This window comes from Hyperoodon ampullatus (assembly GCF_949752795.1).
Source record: "Hyperoodon ampullatus genome assembly, chromosome: 2".
NCBI lineage: Eukaryota > Metazoa > Chordata > Mammalia > Artiodactyla > Ziphiidae > Hyperoodon > Hyperoodon ampullatus.
The window spans coordinates 43,819,931-43,844,779 of record NC_136915.1 but is presented as its reverse complement, the minus strand read 5'-3'; the positions used below and the strand labels follow the sequence as shown (position 1 = coordinate 43,844,779).

General features: G+C 51.5%; 1 protein-coding gene across 4 annotated transcripts in view; it reads left to right on the top strand.

The window, feature by feature from the left end:
- Positions 1-24,849, top strand: part of TTC39A (tetratricopeptide repeat domain 39A) — a gene marked incomplete at its 5' end in the record, with an annotated part of 52,107 nt that overhangs the window by 2,489 nt on the left and 24,769 nt on the right. The window contains 2 exons of one of the 4 annotated variants that reach the window (XM_079697232.1): positions 10,511-10,563; positions 17,593-17,697. In XM_079697232.1, the coding sequence (XP_079553358.1) occupies positions 10,526-10,563; positions 17,593-17,697 (143 nt within the window). Of the gene's footprint in view, positions 1-10,510; positions 10,564-17,235; positions 17,280-17,592; positions 17,698-24,849 lie in introns of those variants that run through there. The other 3 variants (XM_079697231.1, XM_079697230.1, XM_079697229.1) reach the window with 3 other exon arrangements.

Genomic DNA, 24,849 nt, shown 5'->3' with positions numbered 1-24,849 from the left:
CTGAGGAGCAGAAAGGTGTGTGTGTTGTTGAGGATCCCTGCCTGTTGGGATCCAGGAGGCAGGCTGCCCAGAAGAGGGCCGAGTTTGGGTTTCATTGTGTGTTGGGAGCCACTAGAGGGCGCTAAAGAGGGGAATCACATATTTAAAGATGATCCAGCTATCCCATGGAGAAAGGATTTTAACGCTGGGGCATGGTCACCCCTTTCTGTCTCCCCACTACATATGGAGAGGGGATGGGGTTCATCTGCCCCCATGTCCCCGAAGCCCAGCACAGAATGCTTCGGTTTTGATGAGAACCTGGGGGAATGATTTCTGAGGAGGGTGAGATCACAGTTGGGGTGCTGAGGAGTGGCTGGGTTTACATGGATTTCTCGCCTGCCTGCCCTCCTGTAAGAACCCAGCTGTGCTCTGTCCTGCAGGCACCCTGCGTGCTGGAGTGTAGGTGAGGGCCTGAACACATGTACCTTTCTACTTCAGCTGGAACTTGCTGGACACAAATACTCAGAGAATTCTGACTCCCAGTTGCCCTCACAAGATCTCACACCTGGGGCAACAAACCAGGTCTCCTTTCTCTCAGCTCGGGACTTGTGCCTTCTCCACCCTCAGGCCTCACCCACCACGCTGCCTGTCTCCCACAGCCTGGCTGAGGGGTGAAGGGCTTGGGAGGGTGCTCGGCCCCTGCTCTGCCACTTACATACTGGCTCTATGACCCTGATTCAGTCGCCTGACCCATGTGAGCCTTAGTTTACTCAGCTATAAAATAGTAGCTACTTACCAAGTGGCGGAAGACCTGGTGAAGCCACATTGGTAAAGGACCTAACAAAGAGCCACCGAGCATATTCGGTGACCAGTAAATGTGAGTTCACTGGTACGAGGGAATCTTCCTTCTGAGGTATTTGCATTGAACAGAGGGGATTCAGAAAGGTTTGGGAGGCAATGGTGGGCTTCCAGGCACCAGGACTGGGTAGCCAGGGACTGTTAGGAGAGGGAAGTGATGTCTGTGCACTTTAAGATGGGGATGGCCACCTACTCGGCCTACAAACAGGGTCCCTTCCCAGTCATACCAGTAGCCCCTGCCCCCACCCTATGGCTGCTCCCATAAGAGACAGCACCAGGAGCAGGGGGGGAAGTGCAGGCAGGCAGAACGCTTTTTTAAAATTAATTCATTCATTTCTTTATTTATTTTGGCTGTGTTGGGTCTTCGTTGCTGCACGCAGGCTTTCTCTAGTGGTGAGCGGGGGCTGCTCTTCGTTGCGGTGCGCGGGCTTCTCACTGCGGTGGCTTCTCTTGTTACCGAGCACAGGCTCTAAGTGAGTGGGCTTCAGTATCTGTGGCACGCGGTCTCAGTAGTTGTGGCTCGTGGGCTCTTGAGCGCAGGCTCATTAGTTGTGGCGCATGGGCTTAGTTGCTCCGCGGCATGTGGGATCTTCCCAGACCAGGGCTAGAACCCATGTCCCCTGCATTGGCAGGTGGATTCTCAACCACTGCACCACCAGGGAAGCCCAGGCAGAACGCTCTTGAGAGAATAATTCAGTGGCAGAGCTTGTAGGAGGGAGGGGCCGCCCCAAGAATGGAGGGGCCCTGCTGAAGAGACTGGGGGCCTGCTGGGCTGTTGTTGACAGATTTCTTGCTCTTGGTTTGAGTCTGAGCTCAAGGAGCTCTCAGATGCCTCCAGGTAGGGAGTTTCGAATTTGGTGACTGGAATCATTGGGCAGCTATGGGGTCCCTTCCTTGGGACTGGATGTGGACTCAAGGCCAGTGCTGAGTTTTCACCTCTGGGATTCTAAGATCCTCTGAGCTGAGGCATCTGTGGTCACCAGACTCATGATTTAAAATTCCAAATGTCTACGATGTTGAAGCTACTGACCCCAGGATTCTGATTTACCCCCTGTTGCTGAGGGCAGCTGCATGGGGTAGGAGAGGGCTCTGGTGTGGGAGGCACAATGTGATCCCTCAGATCCTCAACCCCTGGTGAGGATACCATGGAAAAATTCCAAGTAACCTTTGTCCCCCTTTGTCAGTTATGGAGGGATTCTGACTTGGGATATTTTTGGTCCTTTCTTGAGGTCAATGGAAAATAGATTATTTAGGTTGCAATTTCAGTTCTGCCAGCAGGCCACATTTCCTGAAATCTCTTCAATCTGTAGCTCTAGTTGCTTTGTCCTTCCCCTGAAAGTTTCTGCCTCTCAGCTCAGTTTCCGTCTGTGGTCAGCTCCATTCTCTCCTAATGCTCACCTACTTCTCTACTCAATGCAAGACATGGCTGCCAGCAGTTTCCAAGCTCACGTCCTGGGACAGTAAGACAAAGCAGTGGAAAGTCCTCTGGAGCCACACAGGTTGATTTTGAATCCTGACTCCAGGCCTTTCTACCCGTGTGACCTTGGACAGGTTGTTTAAGTTCTCTGCGCCTCAGTTTCTTCATCTGTAAAATGAGGGTAATGGTAGGACTTGCCTCACAGGGTTGTGAGGACTGCATGAATTAGTTTATGCAAAGCACAGAGGACCATCCTTGACACATAGTCGGTGCTATACCCAGGAGTGTTACTGATTATTATGATTAGTCTCCCCAGGCCAGGAGAGAAAGGGGCTTCTCCACCAGCTCTAATATGAAAAAGCTCAGGGAAGTATTCCAATTGGCTCTTCTTTAACCAACCACTGTGTCCTGAGAGGTGGGGTCAAGGAAGAGAATGCACCTCCCGTTCAGCCACTGGGGCAGGAGAGAGGAGGAGAAACAGTTCTCTAAAAACAAGTGGGTGGCAGGGGAAGGTTCAGGGCGGGGAGGGTTGTAGCATCCATGTGGCCACACAGCAGGCCTTAAAATAAAGCCATAGTTTCATGAAGTACCCAAATCGATTTCCTTGGAGCACCGCTGCCCATCTGTCTCAGTCTTCCAGCTGTTGTTGACCCCCTGGGAGCTGGGAACTAGTCCCTTATGAACCCTTCTTGGGACCTGTGCCACCCACCACCCCCTGTGATTGTGGCTTTGCCAGCCCCAGTCCCATTCTCTCCATGACTACCACCACCTCCCTGGCCTGGAGAGGGTATAGGCTCTTTGCTTTATCACCCCATCCCAAGGGTGGGACAGACCTTTCCCCTAATTCCCTACCACTTGGCTAGGACCAGGCTGTAACTTTTAAGGCCACCTTGGGATGCAAGGAATGAGCAACTGAGTTTTATGATTCTATGGCTCCTCTCAAAGCCAACCATCCTGGAAGGAGCCTTCCTGCAGAACTTCCACTTCTGGGAGGGCCCAATGTATGTCTTCCAGCATCTTCCCTCCCGAGAGAGGAGGAAATTTCTGCCTTAACCAAGACAACCAAGCCTTCCTTTCCTTTCTCAAGATCAGCCCTTTCCCAGGTGAACAGCAGTGCAGAAATCTACTGCTTTCAGGTAAAATCCTTTGCCCAGCCTACTAACTGGCTGGTCATATTATAACCCAGACAATTATATTAGGAATTATGACAGTGGGTGGGACACCAGGCACCTGTCCAGGTAGACCTGGGTCTGGTCTATTCCTCTTTTTTTTTTAGATGTTGGGGGTAGGAGTTTATTAATTAATTAATTTATTTTTGCTGTGTTGCGTCTTCGTTTCTGTGCGAGGGCTTTCTCTAGTTGTGGCAAGCGGGGGCCACTCTTCATCGCGGTGCGCGGGCCTCTCACTATCGCGGCCTCTCTTGTTGCGGAGCACAGGCTCCAGACGCGCAGGCTCAGTAGTTGTGGCTCACGGGCCTAGTTGCTCCGCGGCATGTGGGATCCTTCCAGACCAGGGCTCGGACCCGTGTCCCCTGCATGAGCAGGCAGATTCTCAACCACTGCACCACCAGGGAAGCCCTGGTCTATTCCTTTTGATTTCCCTTTTCCCCCATCAGACAAAGTTTGTCCGTGCATGTTCCCTCCCACAGCCTCAAGTGTTCCCCTTACCCCCTCGCAGAGTCGCCCTGCAAGTACCCACCCCCTGTAAAAATTCATCTCCGGCTAAGAAACAGCCTCCCCCAGATAGAGCATCCAAGTGTCAGATTGAAGTAACTCTGCTCTCTTTCCAAGAAAATTGGTGGGTGGGTACTTCCTTTATATCAGTGACTGAAGGGCACACCCAAGCACTGTCCCTGAGTGCAGGCCAGGACAGTCAAAGGGGGATGGCGGCTCCCCAGGCTCTGAGGACAGCACGGCACTCAAAACGTCACTGTTCTCCACCTGCACTTGCCCCTGCTCCCTCCAGCCACAGCTTCTCTCCCCGACACCCTCTTAACTAGGTCCCTGCCTCCAGAAGACCCTGTGCCCTTCAACTCTGCTGCCTCAGTGATCTGTAATAACAGCGAGATCTGCCCTTGGCTGTGCCCTGACTTGACATGCATCATCATCTTCAATGCACCACAACTCTGACCGGGGGCTCTGTTGTCTCCAATTCTAATAGATGAGGAAATTGAAGGCTCCTCATACTTTCTCAAATGCATAGACATTGGGGTTTTCTTTTTAGTACTGGATGTGTAATTTTGTATTCTGCTTTTCTCATATTTTTCCACCTTTTCAAAAACTCATTCATGCAATAAATATTTATTGAGACCTACTGTGTACCAGGCACTGTTCTGGGCACTGAAAATATGTTAGAGAACAAAGCTGGAAAAAAAACCAAGAACAAACTCTTCTCTTGTGGAGTGTAGAATTTAGTAGGGAGAGACAGAGACTAAACGAATAAGCAAAATATACAGGATGTCAGATAACAAGTGCTATGGAAAAAATAATGCAGGGCAAAGGAATTGGGAGAATGAGTGCGATGGTTCCATTTTAAATAGAATGGTCAGGGAAGGCCTCACAGAGAAGGTAACATTTGAGCTAAGTCCTGAAGAGGTGAGGGACTAATCATGTGAATATCTGCAGGAAGAGCATTCCAGGCATAGGGAACAGGAAGTGCAAAGGCATGCTCCCGAGGTGGGAGCGTGCCTGACATATTTGGAGAAAAGCAAGGAGTCTGGTGTGGCTGAATAAGAGAGTAAAGGGAGATGATATCAGAGAGAGAGAGATGGGGGTGCAGGGCATCCAGGCCTGGTGGCCATGCGAAGACTTTAACTTTTTCACTGAGCACCATGGGAAGCCAGTGCAGAGGTGTGAACAGGAGCGTGGCATGATCTGATCAAGTGGGTCTGGTGCCGTGTAGAGAGTAGACAATAAGGGGACAAGGGTAAGAGCAGAGGAAACAGTTAGGGGACAATGCAGTAATCCAGGCAAATAAATTCTCTATAAATTTAATATCTGCAGAATAGTTCACCCTACAAATTCACTATAATTCACTGAACTAATTCCTTTTTTTTTTTTTAACATATATTTATTTATTTATTTTTGGCTGTGCTGGGTCTTTGTTGCTGCGCACGGGCTTTCTCTAGTTGCGGTGAGCGGGGGCTACTCATCATTGCGGTGCACAGGCTTCTCATTGCAGTGGCTTCTCTTGTTGCAGAGCACAGGCTCTAGGTGCACGGGCTTCAGTAGTTGTGGCTTGCGGGCTCTAGAGTGCAGGCTCAGTAGTTGTGGCACACGGGGACCAGGGCTCGAACCTGTGTCCCCTGCACTGGCAGGCGGATTCTCAACCACTGCGCCACCAGGGGAGTCCCTGAACTAATTCCTTATTGATGGGCATTTAGGTTATTTCCAGCTGTATCTTTATTATAGGAAACACTATGATGAACATCAATGTACAATAAATCCTGTGTCTGTGATTATTTCTCAAGACATGTTTGCTACCCAGGTGTTACTGGTCATCTTTCTGAGGCTTTCAGCCCATAATTCCAGTTGCCCTTCAGAAAGATGGTGCCACTTTCTACTCCCACCAGCAGTGAGTGAGGTAGCACATTTGCCCTGAGGGCATGTAGTAGGTGTCCAATGGATGCTGCTCTGTCCTTGTGGACCTGGCCAGGTCTGGGTGCACATCATAGGGGAAATGCCTCTTCTCTGGACAGCCTTGCATAGTTCCAAAGCTCTTTTGGGTTCATTTGCTTATTTAGTGCTCACGACAATCTTGTTATCCCTGCTTTATGGGTGAGGAAACTAAAGCTCACAGAATAATGATAAGGCCCCACTTCAAGAGCTTTATGTATTTTATCTCATTTAATCCTTACAGCAACCCAGTGAGGTTGGTGCCATCAACATCCCCATTTCAGAGATGAAGTGCAGGGTGCCAGAGGTGGGGTATAAGCACCGGCTTGCAAACCTGCTCTCTGAACTGCTCCTTGCCCTGCCTCGAGCTAGTAGGGTGACTGAGTTGCTTGGAGCTGCGGAGCAAGGACATGGTGGGGCAGGAGTCCAGCCAGATCTTCCTGGTCCTGCAGCCCAAGTTCTAACCTCTGATGCCAGAAACCCTTCATTAGCATTCTGTATCTTCTTTTCATTCAGAATTGCTCTTGGTCCTTTGTGCCTGACTGGAGGCTCCTTTCTTAGACCCACCCTTGGCAGCTCCTGGAGACCAGACTTTCATAAAAGAGCTCAGGTCCCAGAACTGAGAACATCAGAGCGGGGAGGGTCCTTGACTTCCTGGTGCAATCTTCTCTCCCTTTTATATTTGGTGGGGAGAGAGAAACTAAGGGCCAGAGTGAGGCAGTAACTTGTCTGAGATTCACAGCTAGTAGGGGCCAGAGTCCTTGAGGAGGAAGGGGGCCGGCCCAAGGAGCAGGCCTCGTGCTCCCTAAGGGCCTCTCTCCAGGGAATATTGAAGAACTGTGACTGGTTCAGCCCTCTTCCAGGGCCCTTTGTGGATGGGCCTGTTTACTTGTGAATTATTAACGAGCCCAAGCCTGTAACCTGCTGGGTGGGGCTCACTCACTTTAAGAAAACCTGCTTTACAGTCACCAGCTCAGCTGGGCTGGGAGGGCTCTAGGGTCTGAGGTGGGTAGTTCTGGGCTTTAGAGACAATGGGGGTGGGGCTGGGGGTGGAGGCTTTCTCCAGGGAGAGGTCTGGAGAAAGGCACTGAGAACAGGGAAAGGGGACAAGGGGTCACCCAAGTAATGCTCAGTAAGCATTACTACCAGCATCCCTGAGAGGTTGGCACTATTATCCCAGGTTTACAGATGGAAGACTGAGATTCAGAGAGGAGAACTGACTTCACAGCTTAAGCTCCTTCTACGATGGCATCACTTTTCACATGCTCACACCCCTATTTCTGTGACACACACACACACACACACACACACACACATTTCACACATTTTCTCTACAGGATAGAATTGAGACCTGGTTTAAGATATGGCTAGACCTGAGTCCAAGTCACACTTGGTCCAAGCCCCAGTCTTCTCATCTGTAGGATGGGAGATAAAGCTACTATGGAGCTTTCTGGAGCATTCTGAGGAGGTTTCACTAAACAGATACTTATTGAAGACCTTCTTCTTTTTATTTTTTTTTTAATTTTTTAAAATTTGGCCACGCTATGCAGCTTTCAGGATATTAGTTCCCTGACCAGGGATCAAACCCGGGCCCCGACAGTGAAAGCACCAAAGTCTTAACCACTGGACCACCAGGGAATTTCCTGAAGGCCTTCTTAAGCTGAGAGATGGTATTGGTGAAAACAGTCTATATTGAGACGTCTCAGGGCCACTGAGAAGTGCAGTGAGCCCAGTGGTTTGTTCTTGCAGGCTGGGGAGAAGATGAGAGAGGAAAACAGGCCTCGCATCTCCCAGGCACAAAGCACCAGAAAAAAAGGTCCCCTGGCAGGGAGGAGGGAACCCAGGACTCAGGATGCTCTCCTGGTCCCCTGGGAATAAGCAGGAGACCTGAGCAGGGTCACCGGGGTTGGGAGGCAGAAATAATGGTGACTAACACACTCCCCAGGGGTGGGGCTAGGCAGGAGCTCTTGGGGGCCGGATACTACCCAGGTGGAACCCTCAGGAGGGGTGGGCCACTCTGATGCTCTGACTCACCAGGCGAGTGGCCCCAGCATCACTGCCACCGTGTGGCATGGGCAGAGTTCTAGCTCTGAAGGCAAAGCTGAGCCTCAGTTTTCATCTGTAAAAGGGGGAGAATAATAGCGTCTACCTTGGCACTGCCACCACCATCGTCAGGGCACTTATGTAACACCGTAAGCACATGCTAGGCACCATTCCGGGTGTTTTACACATATAAATGCTTAATCCTCACAATGACCCTTTGAAGCAGGCAGTACTTCCATCTTACTGATGAGGAACTGAGGCTCAGAGAGGTGGTTAAAAGTGTGCATTAAACGAGATAATCCACGTTACATACTTAACATGTGTGGCACATAATAAGCCTTCGATGAATTTCAGTCATTGTTATAATCATTACCTCAGAAGAAAATGGTAAAGTGCTAGGCTCAGTGTTAAAGTTTTTGGTGATTAGTTAGGCACTGATACAGAGATGTCTGACCAGGCCCTACCCTCCAGAAGGTCCCAGTCTGATGGCAGAGACAGTCATATACAAACCTCACTCCACCCCACCATACACAGATGGTGTTCACCCAGGGTGATAGGGGAGGTCAAAGTGGGTTAGAGCAGTGTGTGCCCAGGAAGCCCCTGACCCATCTAGGGAGGGAGGGCTTCCTGGAAGAGGAGGCATCTGAACTGAAACCTGCAGGGTGAGTAGGAGCTTTCGCACAGGGCAGGATTTTAATAAATGTTGGTCAAATACAGTAAAGATTTACTTTGAAGCTAATGTAGCATAAACCTTCAGAACTCCTTACTCACCTGGCCCCTCCCAAGGCTCTGGCAATTTTATATTGGTAAATTTGTATTCTTTTTTTAAAAAAAGAAGCCTTTCAATTGTAAGCTTTTGGATCATCCCTTGGTTAAATGAATGAATAATGTGTGACAAGGAAGAAGGTGTGTTCCAGGCAGAGGGAACAGCATGTGCAAATGCCAGAGACCTGAAAGTGCCTGGCATGTGACAAGACCCCCCACCCCCCCCCCGCCAGCCTCCTCACCCAGGCTCCTCTTTACACACAGTGCTGGTCTTCTCACCAGCTTCACAAACTCCAGCTGTCCTCAGTGTACCTTTGCCCACTTCCATGCTTTTTCATCCATGTACCCATCTGGTACATCCTTTCTACAACTTCATTGTGTATAAATAATACAAACTTCAAGGCTCAACTCTGTCCACCTTCTCCAGGAAGCCCCCAGCCTATATAGCACTCTCCCTTATCTGGACTTCTGTAGATGACAGTGGATGTTATCATAGCCCACTCCTTGTAGTTAATTATCTTTTCCATGCTTATGTCAGAATCCCAGAGGTGGGATGACCCTTGCTAGTGAGCACCTGGCCTCTGCTCACACATGGACAGCATAAGAACTCACTACCTTTCCAGGCAACCTGTTTAGATTTAAACAGTAATCCCCTAAACCTCTCCCCTCTGCCACCAGGCCCAGTCTGCCTGGCTCTCCCAGGACCTAGTCCAAGCCCTCTTTCTATCATGGCTGCTTCTCCAGACTCCTCCTGTTTCCTTTTCTAACATCCTGGAGCTCAGGGCAGATCCAGGGGTGCTGGAGTCCCTCCTCCTTCTGTCCCCTGCCTTTGTGAAGGGACAGGTCTAATGGCAGCCACGTGCTCTGATGAGTCATGATTAAGAGCATCTGGGCCCTGGACGTGGTAGCTGGTTAACTCTTCATGGGCCAGTGGCTCTTCTGCCAGGAGACCAGGTCGGCTTCAACCCTGGTCCTAGACATATACCTTAGGGCTGGGCACACAGTAGGCATCTGAGGAGTGTTATGGGTGACTCCACATAGGCCCTGGGGTCAGGGGAGAGGGGACCCAGAGGGCAACGGTGTGCACTTTGGAGTCAGGAGGGTTGAGTTCCAATCACGACTTGCCATTTTTTAGGTGAGTGGCCTTGGGCAAGTCACGTGAACTCTGTGCCTTAGTTTCCCCATCTGTAAAATGGCAGCTATGGGGACTATTTGAGGAGGCGAGTGTGAACTGCTGGCTAGCAGTGAGTGCTAAACCGCGTTATTTTCTGCCTTCTGGTCTCCTGCAAACACAGTCAAGCTGTGGACAAGTGGGTGGGATTAAAATCCAAGCCTGACTCTGGAGGCCATGTCTTTCTTTGCATGAATGCCCCCCACCGATGCAGTAGGATGATGAAGGGCTCCGGTCGGGGGCGGTGAGAGTGGCAGGGAGGTGGACCTCAGGCCTAGGAGAACTTCCCAGGACCACACTGGTGGGGCTCCTTGAGGAAGGAGCGCGCCCCCGCTCCCGGGGGCATGGGCCGGGCAGACCTTGGGCGCCCCGGGGTCTTACCCGTCAGAGCGGAGGTGGGGTGGGGGCGCCTTCCGCTGGCGGGCCGGCCCCAAGCAGCCCCCGCCCGCTGCTGGGCCCGCGTCTGCGGTCGGCCGCGGGCGGGCGGCGGCCTGGCCCCACTGCGCAGGTGGGCAGACGGAGGCCCGGCCCTGCCCCGCCGCCTTCCCCGCCCCCGGCGCGCCCCTCCCCGGCCGCCGCGTCCGCGGCTCGGCGGCACAGCGCCCGCTCGGGGTTCCGGCGGCAGCACCTGGGCCGCGGCTGGCGTCCGCGGGGGTACGCTGTCCGCCCCCCTCGGCGATGACCACAGCCGGCTCCCCGGGCGCCGTGCCGGCAGGGTAAGTGCGCTGCGGAGCGGCCCCGGAGGGCGCGGGTGGGCGGCGGGGGGCGGCGCCGTGCCTGGCCTCCCGCGAGGCCCGCACTGCGGCTTCCAGCCTCTGCGGGGCGGCACTGCGACCCCCGCCCCTCCCGGCCTCCGGGTGCCGCCGCCTCCGGGGAGCGGGGAGGGGGCTGCGCGGGGACGGTGGAGGCCCTGGGCACCCTGGGTCGGTCGGTAACTCCCCGCTGGGTCCCAACTTTGTTAGGAAGCTGTGTCCACGGCCGGGTCAGAGCCTCCTTCCTCCGCTTGTGGCGTTTACACCTCCACACCTGTGGGTGGGCTCTTATTGTCATTTCCCTTACAGGTGAGGAAACTGAGCAGTAGCTCTTAAATGACTTGTCTTAGGTCTCCCAGGAGGTGAGAAGTGGGCCTGGGATTTGAACCCAGCGATGCCAGACAGTACTTCATCTTCGGGGATATTCGGAGGAGTTAAATGACTAAGATAGGAACCGGCCCGGCCCACCGGGCACAACAGGAACAGGGGAAGTAAAGGTGGTGTTGTCACTTTCAACGTGGCACTTCTGTTCATCCCCACCCCACCCCGTTGAGGAACCCTGTAGGACCCCTACACCGCCCCTGTAGCAGTGCCAGCTGCCAGCTGCTGGGAGACCTGGAGCAACTCTTTGCCATTCCTGGACCCCCGTGGATAGGGGCTGGGAGCCCTGCTGCTGGGAGCTGGCACTGCTAGGAGGTTGCTGGGTGGAGATCCTGCGCAGGTGAGCTGGGAGGGCTGCCATTCTGCCTGGAGCCTCAACACCAGGGACAATGTTTGCCTAGGGCCTCAGGGCTAACACATGAACAGGGAGGTGACTCGGCTGGTGCCAGCTGTCAGCTGGAGGCCTCCACAGGGCCTGTGCGTGTCCCAGGCTGAGGGCTTGGAAGTTGGGTGGCCGGTGGACACCCTGGCCTGGGGGAGGGTTGCCTGGTGAGTCAGGCAGTGTTTTGTATGACATCGACCAAGTCCTTTATCCTCCCTAGACTTCTGGTCCCTCCTTTGGAAAATACAGGGAGGCTGGGCTGGCTACTCCCTTCCTTCTCTGGGCTGGTCTTTGTAAATCTGGAAGCTTCCCTTCTGCCCAGTCCTGAGCACCACCCCATTGAGCCCAGAAAAATGGTTTCCAGGAGAGAAGGCAGGCATGGAGCAGGGTACCTATTAAAGAATCCTGAACTCCCAGACTAGAACCCTCATTCATCCTTCTTCCTTGCACACTCACATCCCTGACAGGCCTCTCTACAACCCAGGGCTCCTCTGGCCCCTCCTTGGGCCTCCAGGGCAGTGAGCCTGCCCTTCTAGCACTGGCAGGTCATCCTCACACTAAACCATACCTACCCACCTGCGTGCCCTCCAGGTCCATCTGTCCCTGGCCCTGTTCAGTGCTATTCTGGTGGGGTCTGAGCAGAGCAGGGGCAAAGCAGTTCCACCTTCACCATAGACACTCATTCAGTCAGTCAACAAACACTCCCAGGCCTGCTCTGGGCCCGGCCCCATGTGTGAGGCTCAGTGGTGAAAAGACCAACATTTAAATCTCCTCCACTTTAAAAATTATGAAATATTTTCAGCCTTCAGAAGAATATCACAAATAATAAAATGAACTCCATGCCCTTGCCAGCAAGCTTTTTCAGATGTTAACATTGTGCCCTGTTTATTTCATATTCTTTGTAAGAAATAAACCATCTCTGTGGACCAGCCCACCCTTCCCTCTACAGAGATAGTCACCATCCTGAATTTTGGTTTTATCATTTCTCTGTTTTTATTCTTTTGCTGAGTATGTATAAGCCTAAAAAATATGTAGTTCTTTAAGTTTTTTCTGTAAATGGAGTCATATAGCACAAATCATTCTGCAGCTTGCTTTTTCTCACTCAGCTTCAGGTTACTGAGATTTAGCTCTCTTGATCCTTGAAGCCCTGGTCCCCACTTGCCTTGAAGTATGATATGCCACCTGATGTAGAGACCATCATTTATTTATTTATCCAGGCTTCTTGGTGAACACTGAGGTGGTTCCCAGTGTCTTACTATTCAAACATTGAATATTCTTGAATGATTGTCCTTTGCACATATGTGAGTGTTCTTCCACGTTGCCAGGTAGGAGTGGAATTGCTGGGATTTTACAGGATATGTGCACTCAATCTTTTAAAGTTACTTAGCTTCATTATAAAAGTAGTGCTGCTCGGTAAAAGAAATAATGGAAATACATAATCTTAGGAAAGAAAATTTGCTAACGTTTCCTGAATACTTCTTATTGTACTTTCCACTGTCTCAGTCATTCTTCCCAGCAACCCTGGGAGGTAGGTCATTCCCATTTCATTGATGAGGAAACTGAGGCTCATAGAGGTTAAAGAACCTTCCCACTTTTCTCCAACAAGTGATTGCTGAGCTGCAGCTTGAGTCCAGGGTTGACTGCTTTCAAAACTCCATGCTACCTAGGCCACACCACATCACTCCCTGCCATGTGGTACTCGCTTTATGCACAGCTAAGCGGGAGTCTGGGATCAGAGTCACAATCATATTTGCAATTTAGAAAGGTCACTGTGGAAGTGACAGATCCCCACGTACAGGTTGCCTTACCCCCTGAGCCAAAAGTCCCCCCTGAATGCTGTAAGGAAGTAAAAGCCAGCTCTGGTTCCAGTCTGCTCTCTGGATGACTGCCTCGCCCTGCTTCCGCTGCCCCACCCATGTCACCCTGACTGGGATCGGGGTAGGAGGGTTTCCTGTCTCCAGCGGAGAAGAGGGTCCCCCAGCTCTGCCCATCAGACACTAAGGTAGTGGTTTCCAGGCAGACCACCATGGGGACGTGGGAGGAAAGGGGAGTGGGATGGCCCTCTTCTCACTTTGGCTTCAAGCCCCCTCCCCCACTACGCTAAAGTTCCTGGTGTTAGTAGTCACCAGCCATGCTCCACGCTCCACCCTGCTCAGCATCCTCCCCATACCAGAGTTTCCACCTGGCACGGCAAAGAGGCCACCATCACCACTTGGGAACCCAGGAATATTTTGGCCAGGGCCCCGGCAGGGTGGCTTGGAGCAGGAAGGCCTTAAAGACATGGGACAGCCTGCAGAGAAGTGGGGACCTCAGTCACAGCCAGGGGAGGGGAATGGTTTCGCAGGTTGCTTTTGCAGAAAGTATTTCTGTCTTCTCCCAGGCTCCTGGAAGGAGGACATCAGGTTCCTGTCTTCACTGTCTTCCCTTATCTATCAAGTGCAGATAAGAATATCTGGCTCTTGGGGCTAGTGGGAGGACTCAGTGAAATAATGCAGTCATCAATTTAGATAACTTGAAGTGATATTCTCGTAGTGGTGATAGGTGTTTGTTCATGCTATTATTAGGTCAAATGGGTCCAATGTCCCCAGCCTGCCTGAGCTCCCCAGCCAGCTGGGATGCCCCCATCCCACCCGTCCACTTACAGGCCTTCCAGAGCCTCTGTCTTCTCCACCTGCCCCATGATGGCCTGTGCCCCTCCTCACTATGGTATCATGCCTCCAGCCCTTTGCTCACACTCTTTTCCTCTTCTGGGACTTCCTTCTCCATCTTGTCCTCAATTCAGGGCCATCTTATCCAGAAAGCTTCCTTGACGGCACCCCCCTCACTTCCGGGCCTCCCCAGCCCCGCAGTGACTCCCATGATCACGGCCCTGATGGCTCTGGCCGTCACTGTAGCCCTCAAGGGCAGGCCCACGTCTGGGTCCAGTTTCTTTCCCCAGAGTCCAGCCCCAGGCCTGGCCCAGAGCCAGAGATCGGTGGATATTTGTGGCAGGGAAGAAATCAGCTCCAGGACTGCCCCAAAGCAGCTGCCCGTCTGGAGAGGTCACCGCAGACCCACCTCATGACATTTAAGGGGAAGTGGTGCTGGGGCTGCCAGGGGAGGGACTATGCGCTTCTGTGCTGTCTGTCCATCTGTCTGTGCATCTTTCTCTCCAGGTAGACCAAGGAGGCAGAACCTCTTTCTTGATGGGGTTGGAGGTGGGCGTGGGAGCGGGGTGTGCTCAGAAGTGGGAGGTAGGCTCTCGACTCTGGAATTGTTTAGAGATGGGCAGAAGCCAGGACAATGGGCTTGACTTCCTGGGGCTGAGCTGGTGGGCACTGGCTCAGGCAGAAACTTGGGTTAGAACCCACGCTTAGGCGTGTGACTTTGGCCAAGTCACCTCTCTTCTGTGCCTCAGTCTCCTCATCTGCAATGGAGATAATAACCCCACTCCACAAGGCTTTGTGAGGGCTCACAGAGAGCCAGTTAAATGCCTGGGGCAGTAGGTACTCACTGCCTTTTCATTGATTCATGCAACAGAGACAGTGGAATGAACACCACTCACTAGGCTAAGCCCTGGGTGCCAAGGAAGTCTCCGTCCCTGCCTCGTGAAGAGGGGGGCAGAGGTTGCTTCCAGTGGGGCCTTTTTGTCCCTGGAAAGGAACTTGATCTTTATCCTAAGAGTAAGACAGTGAAGGATTTCAAATCCAGAAGTGACATGGTCAGATTTCAGTTTTAAAAAGATAATTTTGGCTATTATGAGAGGGACAGAGTAAAGGGAATAATGCTTCCTACATTATCCCTTAAAAAATCTACCTAGAGGCTGGATGAGTTACAACATACATCCTTTAAAATACATTCCTGAGTGCCCGCAGAAGTAACAAATCCTCTCAAGCCAAGAATTAAGAGAGAGCTGAAATCAGGCTGGTAAATAAGATGAAGCCACAGCAACGTGAGGGTATTTACAAATTCCAGAAACCTAGAATCTTGAGTTTTAATGACACTTAAGGAATGGGAAATAAGGACTTGGGGCTACCCAACGACAGTGTGAAGAGTTGGAACTTAGCCTCCCTACCACCTCACGTGAATCTGCCACCTTCAAAGGGCATCCTCAGCAAATAGGGGCATTGACTAGAAAAAAACACCCACCCACCACAAAGGGAGACGACAGTTCTTGTGGGGACAAAGAGGCTCCCTGGACAGTTATACATGTTGGTCTGCCCTCACACAAATTTCAGGTTTGAATATACACTACCTCTGTGGTCCTGGAAATGCTAAACTAAAAAAAGTAACATAAATGGTCTTGGGGGTGGTAGCACCCCAGGGAACCTGGCAGAAGTAAATGAAAATCCTCTCTGGAGGAATGGATTCTCATTTCAAGATCCCTTTGGGATCAAATAGGAGCTCATGGTAAAATTACAAAACGCACAAAGAAACAAGTCACTGTGAGCAATAGATACCAGAAGCAAGAAATAGCAGAATTAAGAGTCTAAGGTCCTAGAGTGATAAGATATTGATTATAACTGATTGTGTTTAAAATGTGTAAAGAAATCAAAGGTAGACTTGCAATGATACGCAGGGAACAAAATACTGCCCAAAATGACCAAGCAGATTTGAAAATGATACAAGTGGAATTTCTGAGATGAAAAATAAAATCACTGAAATTAAAAACTCAGTAGAGGATAAGTAGCAGATGAGACCCACTTAAAGAGAATTAGTGAAATGAAAGATCTAAAGAAATTACTTAGAATCTAACAGAGAGAGTGAACGAGATGGCAAAGAAGAGAGAGAAGAGGCATGAAAAACAATAAAATGGGATAACAGAGAGAGAGAAGAGTTAAGAATGGACAGGAGTACAGGAGGGGTCTTCCATCAGATGTGGGTACAGATGGTAGTGGCCTGGACTGGGGGGCACTGGGTGTAGAAGGAAGTGGATTAAGAGATGTTCAGGAGGTAGAACTGATAGGGCTTATTGATGGAGTAGATGACGGAGGCCAGGGGGAGGATGTGTCAAGGATGACTATTTCTGACTTGAGAAACTTGGTCGAGGGGTACTATTTATTGAGATGGCAAATCTGGAGAACAGATTTGGGAGAACAAACAAAAGTTCAGTTCTGACCAAAACATGTTTCATTTTGCCTGGGAAGTTCTGTTGATGCATCACAGAGGAGGAGATATTAGAGCTGGGCCTTAAGGTAGGTGTAGAAGTTTACCTGGTGGAGAAAGAACTTTTATTAACTTTGGGGGAAAAGGATCTCCTTTCAGTGAGATCATCGTGACACTTTTTAGAACCTTCTCTACTTAAAAGCGACCCCTTGAGAAGAGACATTCATAAGACCATCAGACAGGACTTTTGGGATCATCTCTCATCTTTCAGATGGGAAGCTGAGGCTCAGAAAGGTCAGGGATTTGCTCTCCTAGCCCAAGACTCTCCATCCATCCATCCATTCATTCATTCACTGACTTAAGCTATATTTATCAAAAGCCCATTTTGTACCAGATACTAGGTGCTGGTGATACAGCAGTGAACAAAACAAAGATTCCTGCCCTCAGGAAGCTTATATTTTAGTGGAGGGAGACAGACAATAAACACAAAAATAAGTAAAAAAAATATATATGTCAGAGGGTGATAAGAGCTATCAAGAAGTGTAAGGACTGGAAGGAGGTCGGGTGTACTGGAGGTGCCATTGGGAAGGTGGCCCTTGAACATAAAAGGCCCTGGGCAGCTCTTACAGGGTGGCTGCCCACTATGGCCCGTTGTGACAGCGCCTGTAGGGTTCTAGAGTGCAGGCCTGAGGAGGCCAGGAGAAGGCCTAGAGAAGGAAGAGGAAGAAAAGAGCTGAAGTGGGGTTTAGTGGGTAGGCTGTGCCCCCCAGTGGGGGCAGAAAAGTCCAATGGGTCAGAAGGGCCACGAAGACTCCTTTTACCCTTGTGAGAAGTAAGATAAATTTATTCCTGAGGTTTCCTTGCACCAACCCACCACATCCCATCCTCAGCCCCTCCCCATGATCTCAGATGACACCACCCGCTTCTGCTCCCCCTCCCACCTTTAGGAACACTTAGAGGTAGGTCCAAATTGTCCTGTGTCTTAGTACAGAGTGGGCAGCCTGGAGGAGCTCATGACAGGCATTCAAGGACCACCAGGGAGTTCGAGTGGGCCTTGGGCGGCTCTGTTCCAGCCAGGACAGTCGAGCCTCTCAACTGAGGCTCTTTTGAGAGCTCCCAGGTCATGCCTGTGTCTCTCTCATCAGGACTCCTGTGAGCAGCCTCCATGAGTCCCTGGACCAGTGCATGACTGCCCTGGACCTCTTCCTCACCAACCAGTTCTCAGAAGCACTCAGCTACCTCCAGCCCAGGTGAGGCTTAAGCCCATGGAGGGAGGGTGTGTGTGTGTGTGTGTGTGTGTGTGTGTGTGTGTGTGTGTGTGTGTGTGTGTGTGTGTGTGTGTGTGTGTGTGTGTGTGTGTGTGTGTGTGTGTGTGTGTGTGTGTGTGTGTGTGTGTGTGTGTGTGTGTGTACGCACACATGTAAGTGTAGGGATGGGGATGTCAGATGGAGAACCAGAGGTTTTATGTGAGAGGAACCCTGTGTAACTCAATGCCTTCAGCCTTCTGGGTCACTATGACCCCTGAGAATCCCATAAAAATGGCTCAGGGTCCCCATTCCACAGCCAGGAACAGCCAGGCCCTCCCCAAGGTCACTGTGACTTCCTTCCCCTCAGGTCTTGCAGCTTCTTCCACTTTGATTTCTTGTTCCCACTGAATCCAGCTCTAAAACAGCCCCTTTTTGTTATTTTCCTCCAAAGCGCTGAAGACTTGAGTTGCTTTTACTCAAGGCTTTAGGGCAATGATGACAGTAGTTTAGCCATTTCTTCTAGTGTTGACTGCCTTATTTCTTTTTTTGGCTGCATTGTGTGCAGGCTTTCTCTAGTTGTGGTGTGCGGGCTTCTCATTGCGGTGGCTTCTCTTGTTGCAGAGCACAGGCTCTAGGCACGTGGGCTTCAGTAGTTGCAGCACGTGGGCTCAGTGGTTGTGGCACTCGGCCCCTAGAGAGCGCAGGCTTCAGTAGTTGCGGAGCATGGGCTCTAGGGTGCACGGGCTTCGGTAGTTGTGGCTTGCGGGCTCTAGAGCGCAGGCTCAGTAGTTGTGGCACACGGGCTTAGTTACTCTGTGGTATGTGGGATCTTCCCCGACCAGGAATTGAACCCGGGTCCCCTGCATTGGCAGGCAGATTCTTAACCACTGTGCCACCAGGGAATTCCCTGCCTTATTTCTAAATAATATGCTTAGAGTGCTCTTTCTTTACTTACCACTTTTTTCAATTTTTTAAAAACTGAAATTAAGTTGAGATATAATTCACATACCATAAAATTCACTCTTGTTACTTTTTGCTTTTACACATCACCTGATGGTTGACAAGAATTTAGCTCTCTTATACCCCTGCCTCACCTCCCTTCCCTCCTCCTATCATTATATCACAATATCTGGCTAAATCAGTAATCAGTGTTTTCATTATTATAACTATGTAATTATGCTCATTGCAGAGACAAGTCTTACATTATAAGATTACATTTTCTTTCTGGAGTTAATAATTGTCTTGTTTTTTTTATTTGCCTGATTCGCTATACGTTTATCCTGACCTCTTTATAACTACTCCATCAAGTCATGAGGTTTTCCGTAAATACTCAGACGTATCAGGTAAGCCCTCAGTCCCTCTTTTTCCTGGAAACCTCTCCCCTGGAGGACAGGCCTGTTTACTGGCCACCTTCCAGCTGGCTCCTGGAATCCCCTTTGCTTCTCTCCTGTTTGCTTGGTCTGGCCTTTTCTCTCTCATGTCGGTATCCTCCCTCATTTTACTAGAGCATGTCCTCTAGAAATTTCCAAAGAGAGAGTTGCATGAATATGATCTTTCCCCCTCAGAATTTTGAAGGCGTTGTTTTCTGCCCTGTTTTCTGGCATGTACCGTAGCCGGGAGAATCCTAATTCTTCTTAACGTGGCATGGGGTCTTTTTTCCTTCTCCAGAGATGTTTAGGATCTTCTCTTTTATTCCTGCAAATCTGAAATTTCACAATGATGTGCCAGAATGTAGGTCTTTTTACTTGGCATTTTTTTTTCTTTGTTTGTTTTGGCTGTGCTGGGTCTTCGTTGCTGCACGCAGGCTTCCTCTAGTTGCAGTGAGCGGGGGCTACTCTTCATTACGGTGTGCAGGCTTCTCATTGCAGTGGCTTCTCTTGTTGCCGAGCGCGGGCTCTAGGTGCGCAGGCTTCAGTAGTTGCAACACACGGGCTCAGTAGTTGTGGCTCGCGGGCCCTAGAGCGCAGGCTCAGTAGTTGTGGCGCACGGGCTTAGTTACTCCGTGGCATGTGGGATTTTCCCGGACCAGGGCTCGAACCTGTGTCCCTTGGTTAGCAGGCGGATTCCCAACCACTGCGTCAATGGGGAAGTCCCCTTGGTATTTTTTTATTCGGAAACTGAGTTCTAGGAAATCCTCTCGTATGATCCTTCCACGTTCTGTTTCCCTTTCCTGGGCTTTGTTTAAGGCAGGTATTGGACTTCCTGGATCAGTCCTCTTCTAAGATATTTATCCGCACACCACCCCCCTCGCATTTCTTTATCTTTTTTCCTCTGATTTATGGGAGAGTTCCTCAACCTTATCATTAAATCCACTGACTTTTCTTTCTTGTGTGTAATCATATGATTAATTCCCTAGTACTCTTCAGTGTTCTCTGAATGTTCTTTTTTTCCTAAAACATCTTATTCTTTGTTTATGAGTGCACTGTGTTCTTTATATGTATATTTAAAAATATGAGTGTCCTGAGGATAGGACCTGGCATGTAGCAAGCCCTCTAATAAGTATTTATTGTTGTTATTACTATTATCGCAGAATATTATCTCTTTTAAAAATATTTTATTCTTTCCCTGCATAATCTTGGCTTTCTCCAGGTTTCCTTTTTCTGTGTAATGGGGGGAGTACTCTCCTCATGGTAGGGCGGGGGGTGCTACCCTGAAATGCCCGATGGTCCCTGGCTGTCTGTCTGGTCGTATTTAAGAGCACATTCACTCAAAGGCCAACTGGAAAGTCTGGGCCAAGAGGCCTTGTAATTGGTGGGTTCAGCTTTTGGATGATCTGGCAGAGAGCGGGCCCCAGATGTTAGCTTTTCCAGAGAAGAATCCTCCATTCCTCAATCTGGACAGAGAGCCCCTGGCTGCCTGAGTTCTGGGACTGGGATAGGGGTGAGGGGCCAGGGGTCTAATCATGTCTGCTGCCTGCTTGCCTGATCCCCTCTTTTCAGCACTAGGTTGTCCTCTGCCACAACTGGTTCCCCCAGGTCCCCAGGGAAAGCAAGTGCTGGGGTAGGGGTACGGCTTTCCCCAAGCCCCAAGCCAGGCCTGTTCAGTTTCTCTAGACCTGACTGACCCATCCATCTCCTCTCTGGGGTCAGTGGCCCAGCTTCTGAGCAGGGCAGCTCCAGGGCTTGGTGGTCCTGAGTCGTACCATAGTCACTCCGCGAGCAGTCCTCACACCTCATCACCACCCTCTGGGGGGGATCCGGCTTGAGGTACGGCAGGGCCAGGTCTGCTCAGGAGTGGGGCCGCTGCCTGAGGCAGGCCAGGCCCCATCTTGCCCCATCACCGAACATCCAGGTTCCCCTCCCAGTGCTTTAGGAAGGCTCCCCGGCTCCCCTCCCCTCCTGGTCACTACCCGTCCCGAAGTGGCTCCTCTCTGCCACTGCCCCCTCAGCCCCCTCCTCGCTGAGGGGCTGCCTCACCTTCCCTCACCTCAGGAGGGCCCTCTACTAGGGGTCCCGCAACTCAGGCCCCAGGAGGCAACGCCTGCCCTGAAGGAAGCACCACAGAGAGAACTGGCTTCCTGTGAGGCCACCGTTCATCTCACACGTGAGGCACTGTAACCTCTTTCTCTTGACTCCTGCCCCATTCTGGAAAAGGGTCTTTGCTTTCTTTTGAGTTGAAGCATTTCCTCCCCAAATAGTGGATGTCATGAGCACACTCCCCACCCCTTCTTGTGACAACCAAATAATGTTTCCAGAAATTGCCAGCTGTCAGGGGAGGGGCAGGCAGATTCAGTAAAAATACCTCCCCATCTCTGTTAAGAACCACTGGTCTAGATAAAATAATTCTTGCTCAAAAATGGTCTCCTCTCCCCATTCACAGCCACTGAAGCTGTGAAGGATGCTGGGGGTCAGTGCCATCCACTGCTCCCCATGGCACGCATGGTGTCTCGTTTCACTGTCACCCACACTTTGCCCTCCGGGAGTAACTGGGCTTTCCAAGCCTCCTCCCCCCGAACCCCCCAGCTTCTGCTTTCCCTTTTTCACTTCTTTCTTTTTTTTTCCCCCAAACTAACACCGGAACCTGCATGTTATACTACTTTGTTGTTTGTTTGTTTGTTTTACAGCAGGTTCTTATTAGTTATCTGTTTTATACAGATTGGTGTATATATGTCACCATATATACACCATTTGCTTTCCCTTTTTCACTTCTTTGAGTAGCTTCTAGTTTATTTTACTTCATGCTGTGTATGTCCCTGAGCACTGTCTCTGGAATATGGTATCGACACTACTCATTTGATGAAAAAAATGGTCATGGTTGATAAGTAGCAGGACCAGGATGCACATCCAGCCCCACTCAGCTCCACAACCCACACTTTGCCTCCTGGGCCATCCTGGATCTCAAGCAGGTGGAGTTTCCCTGGCACAGAAGGCCTCACACTTGCCGCCTCTTCCAGGAAGGAGGGAAGGAGGTAGAACAGGTGTGTGGGGCCGAGGGAGGGCGGTGTGCCCCTGCACTGTCCCGGATTCCTCTGAGGGAGGAAGCAAAGTCCCCTGCTGAGAGGGAGGGGCCAGGCTGGTGCTTGGCTGGGGAAGTGACAGGGACTGGGCAGAAGTTTATGAGTGGCATGATGGGCCGAGGTTGGGGGCCCCGCTCACAGCGTGCCTGTCCGTGTGGCTGGCGGCTTCCTCCTGCCTTGCTCAGTGGCAGCGCTGCGGAGAAAGTAGGCGGTCGCGCAGCTCCTAACCAGGGCAGCGGGAGTTGGCAGGCCAGCAGTGAGGGTTTTGACAAGAGAGTGGCTGGTATGAGGAAGCTCAGCTGGGGGGTCAGGGAGAGAGGACAGGCTGGAGGTGGGGGGATGGCGCAGTGGGAGTGACTGGAGAGATCACACAGGCGGAAGGCGGGGAGTCTGTGGCTGGGAGGGTGGGTGGTATCGTGCAGGACTCCAGAAGCAGAGCTGGCCTGTGGGCTGACGGGGAGGTCAAGGTGTGATCCATGGGATGGGGCAGTTGGGCGCCTGGGGCCGGTTCACTCGGCAGCACCTCAGGAGTGCCCTTGTGTGGCCGGCGGCGGGCCAGGTTCTGGGGCTGCAGTACCGAGCAGGGTGTGGGCCTTCTCAGGGTTCCTCACAGCACCAGTGAAACAAGTAATAATGGCTTTAGGACCAGCCACATACCTTCCGGGGTGCACTGCAACGTGAAAATGTGGAATTCTTTGTTCAAAAATTATTAAGGGTTTCAAGACGGTGACAGCAGAGCATTAAACCAAGCATGGAGCCCTGTGTGACTGCACAGATCGCACACCCGTGAAGCCAGCCCCGGAAGTCTTCCTGGAGGAAGTGACACTTAAGTTGAGAGAGGTTGGATGAGAAGGAGTCAGCCAGATGGAGAGGGCATTTCCAGGCAGAGGAACGGCCGGTGCCAAGGCCTGGCAGTGAACAAGGGTCTAGTGTATTTGAGGAAGACAGATAGTCAGCCTGGCTGGGGTGGGGAGAGCTGGGGAAGGTCCCAGAAGGGAGAGGGCAGGGTGATGGAAGGTGGACTGGGGATATGAGTCCCCCAGAAGGTGGTTGGGCTGGAGAGGAGGGCAGCGAGGTGGTCTGAGAGGCATGGGGGGATTTCATGAGGGTGAAGGAAAGTGGCTTGGAGGCAGGGGGTCTGTCTCTAAGACAGGCTGCAGGGGGGCATCCTCGCCCAGAGAGGTCCTTGGGAAGTAAGACCTTAGGCTGCGACTGCAGGGGGGTCCCCAGGAAAGAGCAGTGGGGTTTGGGTCAGAGTCAGTCGTCCTGACGGTGAGGACAGGATGGCTGACGAGTAGCTGACAAGGGCCTGAGCCCTGGCTACTGGCAGAGGAGGGAAGGGCCGGAGGCCGCTGGGCTTAGCAGACCTCCAGGTAGCCAAGGAGTCCCCGGTCCCAACACCCTGCTCTTCCGATGGCTCTTCCAGTGCCCTCCCCATCTTGACAGCTGGTCTAGGCCTGGCAGGTGAAACCCCACTGGGCATCATGTCCTAGAGGTGGGTCTAGCTCAGAGGTGAGGGGATCCTTGCTTCTAGGGGTCTGGTCGCCATATGTACGACGAGGACTTTGTGGAGTGCAGACTAAACTTGGGGCGCCTGAGGTCTGGGGGGTTGTTATACCTCTGTGCCCTGAATCCCAGTCCAGACCAGAGTTGGGGGCTTCCACGTCATGGGCTGGGGAGGGGCTAGGATTCCCAGCTGCAGGTGCCTGTCGGGGCCTTGGGCCTCAGACTAGAAATTCCACTTCGCCTGCCAGCTTCCCAGGAGCGGCTCTCCCTCCTACTGGGCTGGGCAGGTGGGGCTGAGTCCTAGGCCTGGGACCTGGGGGTGAGGAGGGTGAGAGTTGGAGAGGCCTGGGGGGAAGGGGATTATCTGGGAGGTGAATCTGTGTGCTGCCCGGGAAACCCTTCCTCAGGGAGAAAGTTTTTATGTAGGGCAATGACCCTTGACCCTGGCAGGACACAGAGGGACTCAGACTCACATTCATTGAGCATCGGTGTTATGGCCCTGGCCTGAGCACCCTACTTAAGCCACCCAAAGTCCTGGGAGAGAAGGGTTATTGTATCCATTTTACAGAGGAAAAGACTGAGGCTCAGAGAGGCTACAAGACTCACGAGGATCACACAGCTGGGGACTAGCGAGGCCAGGATTCCAACCTGTGTCTGAGAGACTCTGAAGCCTGCGTTCTGTCCCCACTGCAGACTGTGGCCTCCTTTCCACAAGCCGCTGCCCTCAGATAAGCAGTTCTAGCAGAGACCTGGGAGGTGTCCCGACAGCTGCCAGGACTGGTCTCCTTCATGAACCTTTGACTTCCAAGGATAATATCACCTGAGAATCACCCAGAAGTAAAAAAGCAACTTAATTTACAGAGGTGTTTTATGAATGAGGAACGGGTGAAGTCTTACGATAGAATAGACGGTCTATAAACCTTAGTCATCTCTCTCTCCCCTGAAGTTCCCAGCATAAGCCTGGCACTGAGGAGTTTGGAAAATAATTAATAAGGGGGTGTAGGGAAGGGAGCAAAAAATCGCTGCAGCATCTACTGCGTGCCAGGCAAGGGTAATCCCCAGCCAGACCCACATGGGCTTGGGTGGGCCAGCATTATTGTCCCCATTTTTCAGAAGCATAAATCAAGGCCCAGATACATTGTGACTTCCCCACGTACAGAGGGGGACTGGCATTGGTCCCATCCTTCCTTGCC